This window comes from Chrysemys picta, chromosome 15, assembly GCF_011386835.1.
Source record: "Chrysemys picta bellii isolate R12L10 chromosome 15, ASM1138683v2, whole genome shotgun sequence".
Taxonomy (NCBI): Eukaryota; Metazoa; Chordata; order Testudines; family Emydidae; genus Chrysemys; species Chrysemys picta.
The window spans coordinates 2,230,335-2,243,580 of NC_088805.1; the positions used below are offsets into that span (position 1 = coordinate 2,230,335).

General features: G+C 50.9%; 1 protein-coding gene across 2 annotated transcripts in view; it reads left to right on the forward strand.

The window, feature by feature from the left end:
- Positions 1-12,779: 12,779 nt before the first annotated feature.
- LOC101954133 (uncharacterized) overlaps positions 12,780-13,246 on the forward strand; it is a 68,168-nt gene continuing 67,701 nt past the window's right edge. Inside the window, exon 1 of one of the 2 annotated variants that reach the window (XM_005307672.4) lies at positions 12,780-12,922. In XM_005307672.4, coding sequence (XP_005307729.2) covers positions 12,908-12,922 — 15 coding nt within the window. In that variant the 5' untranslated portion in view covers positions 12,780-12,907. The remainder of the gene's footprint in view (positions 12,923-13,246) is intronic. The other variant, XM_065568179.1, reaches the window with a different exon arrangement.

A 13,246-nucleotide genomic window follows, 5' to 3' on the forward strand; every position in this document is an offset into this window, starting at 1 on the left:
AACCCCCTGCTCAAAGCAGGATCAATTCCCAACTAAATCATCCAGCCAGGGCTTTGTCAAGCCTGACCTTAAAAACCTCTAAGGAAGGAAATTCCACCACCTCCCTAGGTAACCCATTCCAGTGCTTCACCACCCTCCTAGTGAAATAGTGTTTCCTAATATCCAAACTAGACCTCCCCCACTGCAACTTGAGACCATTACTCCTTGTTCTGTCATCTGCTACCACTGAGAATGGTCTAGATCCATCTTTTTTGAAACCTTCTTTCAGGTAGTTGAAAACAGCTATCAAATCCCCCCTCATTCTTCTCTTCTGCAGACTAAACAATCCTAGTTCCCTCAGCCTCTCCTCATAAGTCATGTGCTCCAATCCCCTAATCATTTTTGTTGCCCTCTGCTGGACTCTTTCCAATTTTTCCACATCCTTCTTGTAGTGTGGGGCCCAAAACTGGACACAGTACTCCAGATGATGCCTCACCAATGTTGAATAGAGGGGAAAGATCATGTCCCTTGATCTGCTGGCAATGCCCCTACTTATATAGCCCAAAATGCCATTAGCCTTCTTGGCAACAAGGGCACACTGTCGACTCATATCCAGCTTCCTGTCCACTGTAACCCCTAGGTCCTTTTCTGCAGAACTGCTGCCTAGCCACTCAGTCCCTAGTCTGTAGCAGTGCATGGGATTCTTCCATCCTAAGTGCAGAACTTTGTCCTTGTCCTTGTTGAACCTCATCAGGTTTCTTTTGGCCCAATCCTCTAATTTGTCTAGGTCCCTCTGTATCTATCCCTACCCTCCAGCGTATCTACCACTCCTCCCAGTTTAGTGTCATCTGCAAACTTGCTGAAGGTGCAGTCCACGCCATCCTCCAGATCATGAATGATCACTCACCCTATCTGTGCCTTGGTTTTCCCAGCTGTGAAATGGGAATAATACGGGCCCACCTCACAGGTCATTAATGTTTGTAAAGTGTTTGGAGATTCTCAGCCTGAAGGGACTGGTGAAGGACAAAGTGTCATTATTACAGCTCAGATCCAGCAGGGCTGGGCTCTAGGAGTCCCTAGAGACCCAGAGGAGTGTCCTTGACTTTGAATTTTTGTAGCATTTCTCCTCCCTCCCGCCCCCCACTCCATGTGGAGTCAATACACAGTAAGCCGAAAGCTGCTACACTGTTTTGGCTGTCCGGGACCTGCCTCCCTCAGTCATGCCTGAGAGCCCCCCCAAACCCACCCCCACAGTGACTCAAGGTCATGGAGGGAGATGCAAGGTCCCTATGGGTCTGTCTCTACTATTCAAAGGGTTTATATTTGGTTTCATCTGTTTAAAAAATTATTTTATTTCACTTTTTAATGTTACAGTTTAAAACAAACTGCCTTGGTTTCTCCCGAGTGCCCCCCCACCCTACAATTATCAGGGACCTCCGTTTTTTAGATTCAAATTGACTTTCATGCCCGTTAAAGCCTTGTGTTATTTGGCTGCTTGGCTATCGCCTACCATCCTCAGAAATGCTGACTCAGGAAACTGAGGTTAGAGCAAAAGAACCAGGAAAAATGATCCCTCCCCCCTCCCTCTTATGGCCCTCACTGTAAGGTGGTTTGTCATGCACATTTTAAAGCCCAGGATGCACCAGGAAAGCTCTGCTTGCTCCTACTGAAGTGTGTGATGCAGAGATATGTCCCTGCCCTCCTCTTGTACAGAAATTAATTGAGAGAAAGTAGCTCCCAATTAATCCCTCAGCTCTGGCTTTGGGCTCAGCCAAATTCATAGCTTAACCCTGCCCCTGTTCTAGGCTGAATCCAAACATGCCAATAATTGGGTTAGTTCAGGTTTACATGGGGATTTTAAATCCTCATGCATGGACGTGCTCAGAGCTGGGCGGTTGGATCATCCCATCAGAAAGCTATGGAGCTGGGAATGGCAGGTTAGAGCTAGGGTTTGGTTTCTGACCTGTGACAGAGTGCTGGGAGATAGCAGATAAGCCAGGACTCTGAACACTTAGGCATCAGTCCACTCACCTGGAGAAGGCTGATTGGGGATGTGCAAGTTAATTGGCTTATCAGGCTGGATGAGCCAATTAGTCCACCAGCAGCAAGGTATAAGAAGGACAGAGGATGGTGTTACCAGAGGAGAGGAGTCTATGTGGTGACTGCTGTTAACATGCTGGCCCTGTGGGAATAAAGGTAGAGAAGTATAGTATAGTATAGCATATTGCTGCTTGGGATAGTCCTGGTGATGGGAATGTGAATAAATCACACAAAGCTGCCATTCAACAGACAGAATCTCTGAGGTTCTTGGGGCATCTGAGGATGGTGCCTCTTTACAAGGTCCCTTGGATCCTGTGTGAATATCTGCTTCTAAAACTAAGAAATAGCCCAACATAAGCTAAACTCAGCAAAATCCTGGAAAGCTCTGAGGTGAAAGGAGTATTGAGATATGAAACCTCAGAAGCCCATCTGTAGTTTAACTGAGCAGTAATACAAAGCAGGGTGTGGGATGCAGGCTTCAGATGTGTCTCGAGCTCTTAGTGAGGCAGATATTCACATTTCCCCGGTGCTGCTGGAAGCTAACAGCCCAGGTGTGCCTGGGGGGAAGTGTGGTGATGGGTGGGTAAAGTGTTTGGGCCAGAGCTCTGATGTGTGTGTCAGGGTAGATGAAAAGCTCTTTTTGATTGTAAGCTTTGGTGCAAGGCATGTCGTTTTTTTTTTTTTTTTTTTTTTTTCCATTTCTTATGTAGATTGACAGATCTAGCACGACAGGTCTGTCCAGGTCTGTCAATCTATATAATAAGATTCCAGCATTGTCCCGCTGAAGCCTAGAATGTCTGTGAAGTCAGCGTGAACTGATGGAAACCGCTACAAGCATGGCTGAGAGCTCCTCTTGTTTAGAATATCGCCAGGTGGAATGATAATGAGGATTGGTGGTTTGTTACCATCCAGTTTTTAAGTTCTCAGCCATTTTTGGCTTTTTTACATGTGGCATTTCAGCTATTAGGGTAACAAACAGTGTAGCAGATTACTAGGGAATAGAGAGCATTAAAAGGTTTGGATGCTTTGAAGAATCTCTTCAGCCTGGAAATTCTGTCTCTCTCGCAAACACTTCCTAGTTTGGGGCAAACAGGAAGTAGTGATCAACCTTCACCACCTGAGTGCACCCAACTTCCATCTGCTTCCGGAGGAGCTCACCACACTTTGAGGAACTGGACCCTGTTTTAGTGCTTTATGTGCTGCAGAAACTTACAAAACTAGACAAAAAGTGAATGGAACTTTCCCTTTAAAAGGCCCATGACTGGTCTGCCTCAAAGCTTCAATGGAGGAGGAGGATTGAAGTCAATCCATATTCTATCCAAAGCGATTGACTTTGGCAAACTTACTAATTTTGAGCAAGTCCCCAAACCAGCATGACTACGTTTAATCCTCCATGGCAGCAATGGGCACTATATAAATCTGCCAGCCAAACCCAGCCCAGATGTGTAACTTGATGACCCTTAGCAATGGTGAAGATTGTAGGTGGACAGCACACTGTGTGACTAAATATTTTGTTTGTGCTAAATATACTGGTTATTAATTTGAGTCCATTAGTGTCTGATTTGGGAATAGGTACAGCAGGGGGGAATGAATGACATTCCAGGCAGAATGAAATGTATCTAGTGGCTCTCTGGTATAGTAAGAAAAACTTTCTAACTGTAAGTGTAGTTAAAGGAAGAGGCTTCCAAGAGAAGTTGTGGAATCCTTGCCATTGGTGGTTTAAGAACAGGCTGGACAAACACCTGTCAGGGACGGTCTAGGTTTATTTGGTCCTGCCTCAGCACAGGGGCTGCACTTGACTTCTCAAGGTCCTTTTCAGCCCTACAGTTCTCTGATTCTAAGGACTCAATGAAAACAAAAAAAGGATATCCAGATTTCTAATGGTATGAAGATGCATGAGGTTAAGAAAAATCCATGTGTGGCCTAGAAGCTAAAACATTGGACTAGGACTTGGGAAACCTGGGTTTAAATCCAGTCTCTACCACTGGTCTGCTCATAGTCTTGGGCGAGTCACTCCCTCCCCCTGTGACTGTTTCCCCATCTGTAAAACAGGGCTACTGACCTCCTTTGTAAAGTGCTTTGAGATCTGCTGATATGAAGTGCTATATAAGAGCTAGGCGTTATTATTAGGGGTTTATTTGGGGATATATTTTAATAGTATTGAATATACCTGTTACTTACAATGGGCCAAACAACTCCCTTATACTGACAATGCAACTAACTGGGCAGCCGTTTCTGTGGAAGTGTGTGGTGCCTGTGACTTGGAACCTGAAGTTAGCTCTGTTCGCCTTCCCAAGGAAGGGCTGATGAGGAGACAATGATATTTTAGTACCTGCGAGGCACAGCGTGTCAAAGTACAGCTCACCCTGTGCCACGGTATTCTACAGCAACAGTCCCAACCGCTGCCGGAGGGCTCGTGGAATGCGCAGCGGTTTGGGATCAGTAATGCAGAAAGTGGGAACCTTTTATTACAATAAGGGATGGAGCCTTTGGGCTCTCAGCTGCCTGCAGCCATCACTGAGATGGAGACCACAGTTCCCACAGTGCAGTGTGCTCTGGCCACGGGAATCCAGCTGGAACACTTGCAGTATGCAGGCCACAGCTCCAGACTGAAGATGGAGCTGGCTGCCCTATCCTCTGTTATGGAGCTTAGGCTGCCCACGGAGCCCTGAGCAGGGCAGTCCTGGTGTAATCTCCTCTGGCTGCTACCTGCAGAAACTTACTCCTGGGGGAAATCCTCTCTCCCACTGCATGGGTTGGGATTTGGGAACTGTATTCTGTAGCCACCTGTGTTTGATGCTCCCTGTGAGTCCGGAGGCTTCCTCACAGGGAAAGAGCAGGAGGAGGAGCAGGGAGAGTTCTGCACAGGCCTGACTCCCCTCCTAGCCTCTGCTCCTTTTTCTCTTCTGTGCACTTATCTTGGGCTGGAATTTTCAAAGGAAAGGGAGTTCAGTGCTCGACTCCTTTGAAAATCCCCCCCACAGCACCCAGATTCAGACTGGGCAGTCCACAGACAGATAGCTAAGAGCTGACAAACGTTGGTCACAGCCAGCGGGGAGGGGATACAATATATAACACGGTCAAGCATTTCCTCAGTTTTGGCATGTGCAGCACTTGATAGTACAATTCAGTCAGTGGTGATCCTGTTATGCTAAGAGGGATTGGTGACTGCAGAGAACACAAACTTCAGAGACTGAACACACCCTTCATTTAATAAAGGGGGTCTGTGAACCCAACCAGGAGTTTTGGTCTAGCTCAGAGGTGGGCAAACTATGGCCCGCGGGCCACATCCATCCTGCGGGACCGTCCTACCTCGCTCTTGAGCTCCTGGCCAGGGAGGCTAGCCCCCGGCCCCTCCCCTGCTATCCTCCCTCCCCCGCAGCCTTAGCTCGCCGTGCCGCCAGCGCTCTGGGTGGTGGGGCTGTGAGAGCTGCCAGCCTGCCCCAGTGCTCTAGACTGTGTGGTAGCATGGCTGGCTCTGGCCAGGAGGCGTGGCTGCCAGTCCTGGTGCTCTGAGTGGCATGATAAAGAGGCAGAGATCCCAGGGGGCGGACAGGGAGTAGGGGGCTATTGGATAGGTGTGGGAGTCCCAGGGGGTCTGGATGGGGCGGGGCAGTTAGGGGACAGGGAGCGGGGGGGGGGGGGGTTGGATGGGTCAGGAGTTCTGAGGGAGGCAGTCAGGGGGCAGGAAGTGAGCGGCGAACAGCAGAGGCTAACAGCAGGAGTTTGCCTGGGAGTTCGCGTGGGGAGAGTGCACTGAGGCTTTCATCTGCAGGTTTCTCCGAGTAGTTCCTGCAACAGTTGAGGAAGCTCCTAAGAGGACGGTGATATGGAAGGTGAGCGATCAGCTGTTGTAACCTGCACAGGTTGTGCCATGTTTGTCTTTCTTCCGCAGGACAGAAGTGACTTTGTCTGTACAAAGTGCAAGCTGGTCTCCATATTGGAGGAGAAGGTTCGAGGGCTGGAGAAACGAGTATCGACTCTGCGTTGCATAAGGGAAAATGAAGATTTCCTGGACAGACGTCAGGAGATGCTTCTACGGCCACAATGTTCTGAAGATTCAGAGCAGGCGCAGCAGGGACAGAAGGATTGTGAGGAGGTTTGGCAGCATGTGACCTCCAGAAGAAGAAAGAGGAGCGTCCATGCACCAGCAATGGAGATACAGGTGAGCAATCGTTTCCATGTTCTCTCTACAGGTGCTAATGCGGAGAGTGGACTAGATGGCCCATCTGAGGGAAGGGAGCAGAAGGAGACTCCACCGATTGGAAGGCAAAAGATGCACTGTCCTAGGGATGCGGGTTCCACGACCACCACTCCCAAGAGGAGGAGGAGGGTGGTGGTGGTCGGGGACTCCCTCCTCAGGGGGACTGAGTCATCTATCTGCCGCCCTGACCGGGAAAACCGAGAGGTCTGCTGCTTGCCAGGAGCTAGGATACACGATGTGACGGAGAGACTGCCGAGACTCATCAAGCCCTCGGATCGCTACCCCTTCCTGCTTCTCCACGTGGGCACCAATGATACTGCCAAGAATGACCTTGAGCGGATCACTGCAGACTACGTGGCTCTGGGAAGAAGGATAAAGGAGTTTGAGGCGCAAGTGGTGTTCTCGTCCATCCTCCCTGTGCAAGGAAAAGGCCGGGGTAGAGACCGTCGAATCGTGGAAGTCAACGAATGGCTACGCAGGTGGTGTCGGAGAGAAGGCTTTGGATTCTTTGACCATGGGATGGTGTTCCAAGAAGAAGGAGTGCTAGGCAGAGACGGGCTCCACCTAACGAAGAGAGGGAAGAGCATCTTCGCCAGCAGGCTGGCTAACCTAGTGAGGAGGGCTTTAAACTAGGTTCACCGGGGGAAGGAGACCAAAGCCCTGAGGTAAGTGGGGAAATGGGATCCTGGGAGGAAGCACAAGCAGGAGAGCGCAAGAGGGGAGGACTCCTGTCTCATGCTGAGAAAGAGGGACGATCATTGAGTTATCTTAAGTGCCTATACACAAATGCAAGAAGCCTGGGAAACAAGCAGGGAGAACTGGAAGTCCTGGCACAGTCAGGGAACTATGATGTGATTGGAATAACAGAGACTTGGTGGGATAACTCACATGACTGGAGTACTGTCATGGATGGATATAAACTGTTCAGGAAGGACAGGCAGGGCAGAAAAGGTGGGGGAGTTGCATTGTATGTAAGAGAGGAGTATGACTGCTCAGAGCTCCGGTATGATACTGCAGAAAAACCTGAGTGTCTCTGGATAAAGTTGAGAAGTGGGAGCAACAAGGGTGATGTCGTGGTTGGAGTCTGCTATAGACCACCAGACCAGGGGGATGAGGTGGACGAGGCTTTCTTCTGGCAACTAGCAGAAGTTGCTAGATCGCAGGCCCTGGTTCTCATGGGAGACTTTAATCACCCTGATATCTGCTGGGAGAGCAATACAGCGGTGCACAGGCAATCCAGGAAATTTTTGGAAAGCGTAGGGGACAATTTCCTGGTGCAAGTGCTGGAGGAACCAACTAGGGGCAAAGCTTTTCTTGACCTGCTGCTCACAAACAGGGAAGAACTAGTAGGGGAAGCAAAAGTGGATGGGAACCTGGGAGGCAGTGACCATGAGATGGTCGAGTTCAGGATCCTGACACAAGGAAGAAAGGAGAGCAGCAGAATATGGACCCTGGACTTCAGAAAAGCAGACTTTGACTCCCTCAGGGAACAGATGGGCAGGATCCCCTGGGAGAATAACATGAAAGGCAAAGGGGTCCAGGAGAGCTGGCTGTATTTTAAAGAATCCTTATTGAGGTTGCAGGAACAAACCATCCCGATGTGTAGAAAGAATAGTAAATATGGCAGGCGACCAGCTTGGCTAAACAGTGAAATCCTTGCTGATCTTAAACGCAAAAAAGAGGCTTATAAGAAGTGGAAGATTGGACAAATGACCAGGGAGGAGTATAAAAATATTGCTCAGGCGTGCAGGAGTGAAATCAGGAAGGCCAAATCACACTGGGAGTTGCAGTTAGCAAGAGATGTTAAGAGTAACAAGAAGGGTTTCTTCAGGTATGTTAGCAACAAGAAGAAAATCAAGGAAAGTGTGGGCCCCTTACTGAATGAGGGAGGCAACCTAGTGACCGAGGATGTGGAAAAAGCTAATGTACTCAATGATTTTTTTGCCTCTGTCTTCACGCACAAGGTCAGCTCCCAGATTGCTGCACTGGGCAGTACAGCATGGGGAGAAGGTGACCAGCCCTCTGTGGAGAAAGCAGTGGTTCGGGACTATTTAGAAAAACTGGACGTGCACAAGTCCATGGGGCCGGATGCGCTGCATCCGAGGGTGCTAAAGGAGTTGGCGGGTGAGATTGCAGAGCCATTAGCCATTATTTTTGAAAACTCATGGCGATCGGGGGAGGTCCCAGATGACTGGAAAAAGGCTAATGTAGTGCCCATCTTTAAAAAAGGGAAGAAGGAGGATCCGGGGAACTACAGGCCAGTCAGCCTCACCTCAGTCCCTGGAAAAATTATGGAGCAGGTCCTCAAGGAATCAATTATGAAACATTTAGAGGAAAGGAAAGTGATCAGGAACAGTCAGCATGGATTCACAAAGGGGAAGTCGTGCCTGACTAACCTAATTGCCTTCTATGATGAGATAACTGGCTCTGTGGATGAGGGGAAAGCAGTGGATGTGTTATTTCTTGACTTTAGCAAAGCTTTTGATACTGTCTCCCACAGTATTCTTGCCACCAAGTTAAAGAAGTATGGGCTGGATGAATGGACTGTAAGGTGGATAGAAAGCTGGCTAGATCGTCGGGCTCAACGGGTAGTGATCAATGGCTCCATGTCTAGTTGGCAGCCGGTTTCAAGTGGAGTGCCCCAAGGGTCGGTCCTGGGGCCGGTTTTGTTTAATATCTTTATTAATGATCTGGAGGATGGTGGGGACTGCACTCTCAGCAAGTTTGCAGATGACACTAAACTAGGAGGCGTGGTAGATACACTAGAGGGTAGGGATCGGATACAGAGGGACCTAGACAAATTAGAGGATTGGGCAGAAAAAAACCTGATGAGGTTCAACAAGGACAAGTGCAGAGTCCTGCACTTAGGACGGAAGAATCCCATGCACTGCTACAGACTAGGGACCGAATGGCTAGGTAGCAGTTCTGCTGAAAAGGACCTAGAGGTCACAGTGGACGAGAAGCTGGATATGAGTCAACAGTGTGCTCTTGTTGCCAAGAAGGCTAACGGCATTTTGGGCTGTATAAGTAGGGGCATTGCCAGCAGATCGAGGAACGTGATCGTTCCCCTTTATTCGACATTGGTGAGGCCTCATCTGGAATACTGTGTCCAGTTTTGGGCCCCACACTACAAGAAGGATGTGGAAAAATTGGAAAGAGTCCAGCGGAGGGCAACAAAAATGATTAGGGGTCTGGAGCATATGACTTATGAGGAGAGGCTGAGAGAACTGGGATTGTTTAGTCTCCAGAAGAGAAGAATGAGGGGGGATTTGATAGCAGCCTTCAACTACCTGAAGGGGGGTTCCAAAGAGGATGGAGCTCGGCTGTTCTCAGTGGTGGCAGATGACAGAACAAGGAGCAATGGTCTCAAGTTGCGGTGGGGGAAGTCCAGGTTGGATATCAGGAAAAACTATTTCACTAGGAGGGTGGTGAAACACTGGAATGCGTTACCTAGGGAGGTGGTGGAGTCTCCTTCCTTGGAGGTTTTTAAGGCCCGGCTTGACAAAGCCCTGGCTGGGATGATTTAGCTGGGAATTGGTCCTGCTTTGAGCAGGGGGTTGGACTAGATGACCTCTTGAGGTCCCTTCCAACTCTGATATTCTATGATTCTATGATTCTAAGTGGGAGGGGGTGGATAGCGGGTGGGGGCCAAGCTGTTTGGCGAGGCACAGCCTTCCCTACCTGGCTCTCCGTGCAGTTTTGGAACCCCAATGTGGCCCTCACACCAAAAAGTTTGCCCACCCCTGGTCTAGCTGGACAGAAGGGCAATGGGAGGTGTAAGAACTAGAGAGTGACAGAGCCAGTCTGGAGGAGCAGCTGAAAGCATGGCACATGACCCTGGAAGAAGCCTGAGGAGTTGTTTTTGGGTCAGGGGTCCAGGCAGAACAGAGTGGTTTTGGTGCTATTTCCTGCTAGTCCGTTCATTCTGCATTCAGGGACACAGGACTGTGTACATTCTTTGTAAGTGTGCAAAGCTGCATTCAAGAAATACCTGACTATCACAGATTGTTCTGGTTAGGAGGAGAAATCTTACTAGCCCCTGAATTTGTGACTAGCTGTTGGGTTCAAAAAGGGTAACAACAACAACAAAATCATGAATACATGCCCCACCTCTAAAACATGGCAAATGCACCGTCATTTTTTAAACAGTGTTTTGCTTTCTCAGCTACAAGGCTGATCTACACAAGATTTTCCCTTTATGAAATTCCTATTAAGAACTAGGTTTGATGGCTGAAGGGCTCTTATTGCATGGTTTTTTTTTTTTTTAAACTTGAAATCCTGTTTCTTTTAATTCAGTAGGGGAGCCATCCTGGGGATTCTATACACCTATACGTTCTCAAAGCTGCTCATGAGAGACAGCAGAGCCTAGCAGCTGCATTATTTAAATGTTTCTATTCTACTGCAAGAGGCATGACTTAGCATTTTTAACCCCCTATCCCCCAATCACTGATCAGGTTTTTTTAAGTTTTATTTAAACTTTAACACAAAAAACAACAACTCAGCCCTGCACTATCTCATCAGTCAAGACAAGGGGGACAGTTGGGCATGAATTCTTACTGTCTTTTTACCACACACACACACACACACACACACACACACACACACACACACAAGGGGGGGGGGAATGATCTCTGAGCATAATCAACTGTCTTTGAATAAAACTATTTCTGGGGGAAATTCAGATACAAAACACCTCTGCAGCCCAATAAGGATTACAGCGGGCTTTGCTCTTGACATGCTACATGCCTGGGGTGAAACTGAACAGCAGCTGTTTTAAAGCAGCCAGTATTTTTTCCAGGCGATGGAAGGAGACGAGTGCAGGGCAGGAGAAGAGAGGGGGTGTGGGGCTTGGGGAGGGATATTTACTAGAAAAGCGAAGCTAAAGAGCAAGATCTAGCTCAGCCCCAACAAGAGCTGAACCGAGTTGGGTGGGTCTCGGTCTAGGCTGTGGTTGGCAGACGTGCCCCTCACGCGCAGGCCCTGCGGGCAGCCTCAGAGAGGCCAGAGCTGGGACGGGCCAAGGGGACTGAACTCCTCTCTCTCTAGTCAGGTCCTTGGGCCAAGCTGAGGCTCGCTGGCCAGGAAGCTTTCCCCCCTCACCACTCACACCGCACATGATCTCTGCAGCCCGCTGGAGTAGAGTACCTCCGGCCACCGCGCTCTGCAGCCGAACGGATGGGGCTATGGGCTGGCAGCTGAGGCCTGTCCCTGGGTGTGGGACACTGAGGCTGGAGTTTTGGGGTTGAGTGGGGAGGGCTGGGGCTAGGTGGGGGGTCTGGGAGTGGGGGGTTCTGGGATTTTGGGATTGGGTCTGGTGTAACTCGCACAATTTAGGGCAGCCCACCTGTACCCTCGGTAAGGTATGGGGGGGGGGTGCCCTAAATTGTGCGGGAAATACTGGTGAAGAATGCAGCAACCTAGGTCGTTTGGACTGAACTGATTGAGCCTTATACAGAAGGGCACAAATATTTTGTTCAACTGCTGTATAAAGCGTAATCAGTTCAGTCCAAACAACCTAGGTTGCCACATTCTTCACCAGTGTTACCGGCACAATTTATAGGTAAGGCTGCATGTCTGTCATGGATTCCGTGACTCCTACAGCGGCCAGTGCTGCTGGCTCCGGGGCTGCCCAAGCAGATCACCGGCTGCTGCTGGGGCAGTTTGGATGTGGGAGGGGGCTCAGGTCTGGGGCAGGATGTTGGGGTGCGGGGCAGCAAAGCGGCTGGCATGTCCCTGCAGCTTCTAGGTAGAGGGGCCAGGGAGCACCGCGTGCCACCCCCACAGCTCATGGTGGGGCAATGTGGGGACTCCAGGGAGCCCCCGGCCTTCCCTCCCCCTAGGACTTGGAGCTGCAGAGACACGCAGAGCAGTGCAGGGAGCCTGGCAGCCCCGCCAACCCTCCCCTGCACCAGTGGGGGTCCCAGGCTGCGTGCCATTGCCTGCCTCCCTGCCCCTGCACCTGTGGCGTCCCTGGATTCCCCCCCACTCCGAACATCCACGGCCCCTGTTTTAGTTAGAGGTATATAGTACAAGTCACGGACAGGTCACAGGCTGTGAATTTTTGTTTACTGCCCGTGACCTGTCCAGGACTCTTACTAAAAATATCTGGCCATGACTAAAATGTAGCCTTAACGATAGGTAACAGTGGGGGAGCTATGGCTTGGGGAGGCTGGGTCTCTGGCTGAGTTGGGGGCTCCGGTTGAGTTCAGGGGGGTTGGGTTTGTTGGGGGGGGCTGGGGAAGGGCAGTGGTAACTTCTGCCTGGGTCTTTACAAACCGACAAATCTCTTGACCCTGCCAGGCGGCCCCAACCCCGCATGGACAGGCCTCCACCAGCTTGCGTGGCCCCATGCCCCCAACATGTCCCATGAGCAAGTCCCAGCTGTAGCAGCCGGACTGCCCCGAGTGGAGCCGGAACGTCCCGAACGCTCCAGAGTCCTGCCAAGGCTCCAAGTATTACCGAAGCTCCCCGAGCGGAGAGAGGCGGAAAAACCCGAGTATTACCGAAGCTCTCCGAGCGGAGAGAGGCGGAAAAACCCGAGTATTACCGAAGCCCCACGAACACGCGGAGGCGGAAGGGCCCGAGTGTTGCCGAAGCTGCCCGAGCGTGCTCGGAGGCCGGTACCGTCCGGCCCTGGGCGGTGGTTTCCGTGAGTAGCCGCCCGGCGCAGCGGCCGGCCCGGACATGGCCTCCTTCATCGTGAGTACGGGGGCTCGGGACTGAGGAGCCAGGACTCGGGAGAGGCAGGCCCCCGACCCCTGTCGCCCAATGCATGATGGGAAACCCGACACAGTGCATGCCGGGACATCAGGCCCCCTGCAGCCCTGCCCCACTGCATGATGGGGCACCGTTCCCGTCCTTGCCGCCTCTTCCACGCAGTGCATGCTGGGACATCGCACCCCTCCTCCTCCGGCCTCGTGCGCGCGGGCTCTCCGGCTGCCATCTGCGCACGCTGGGCCCTGGCCCTCTTCTGCCCTGAGGCGTGTTGGGCCTCGCTGGCACCTGGCCCTGCGGCCTGGGGCG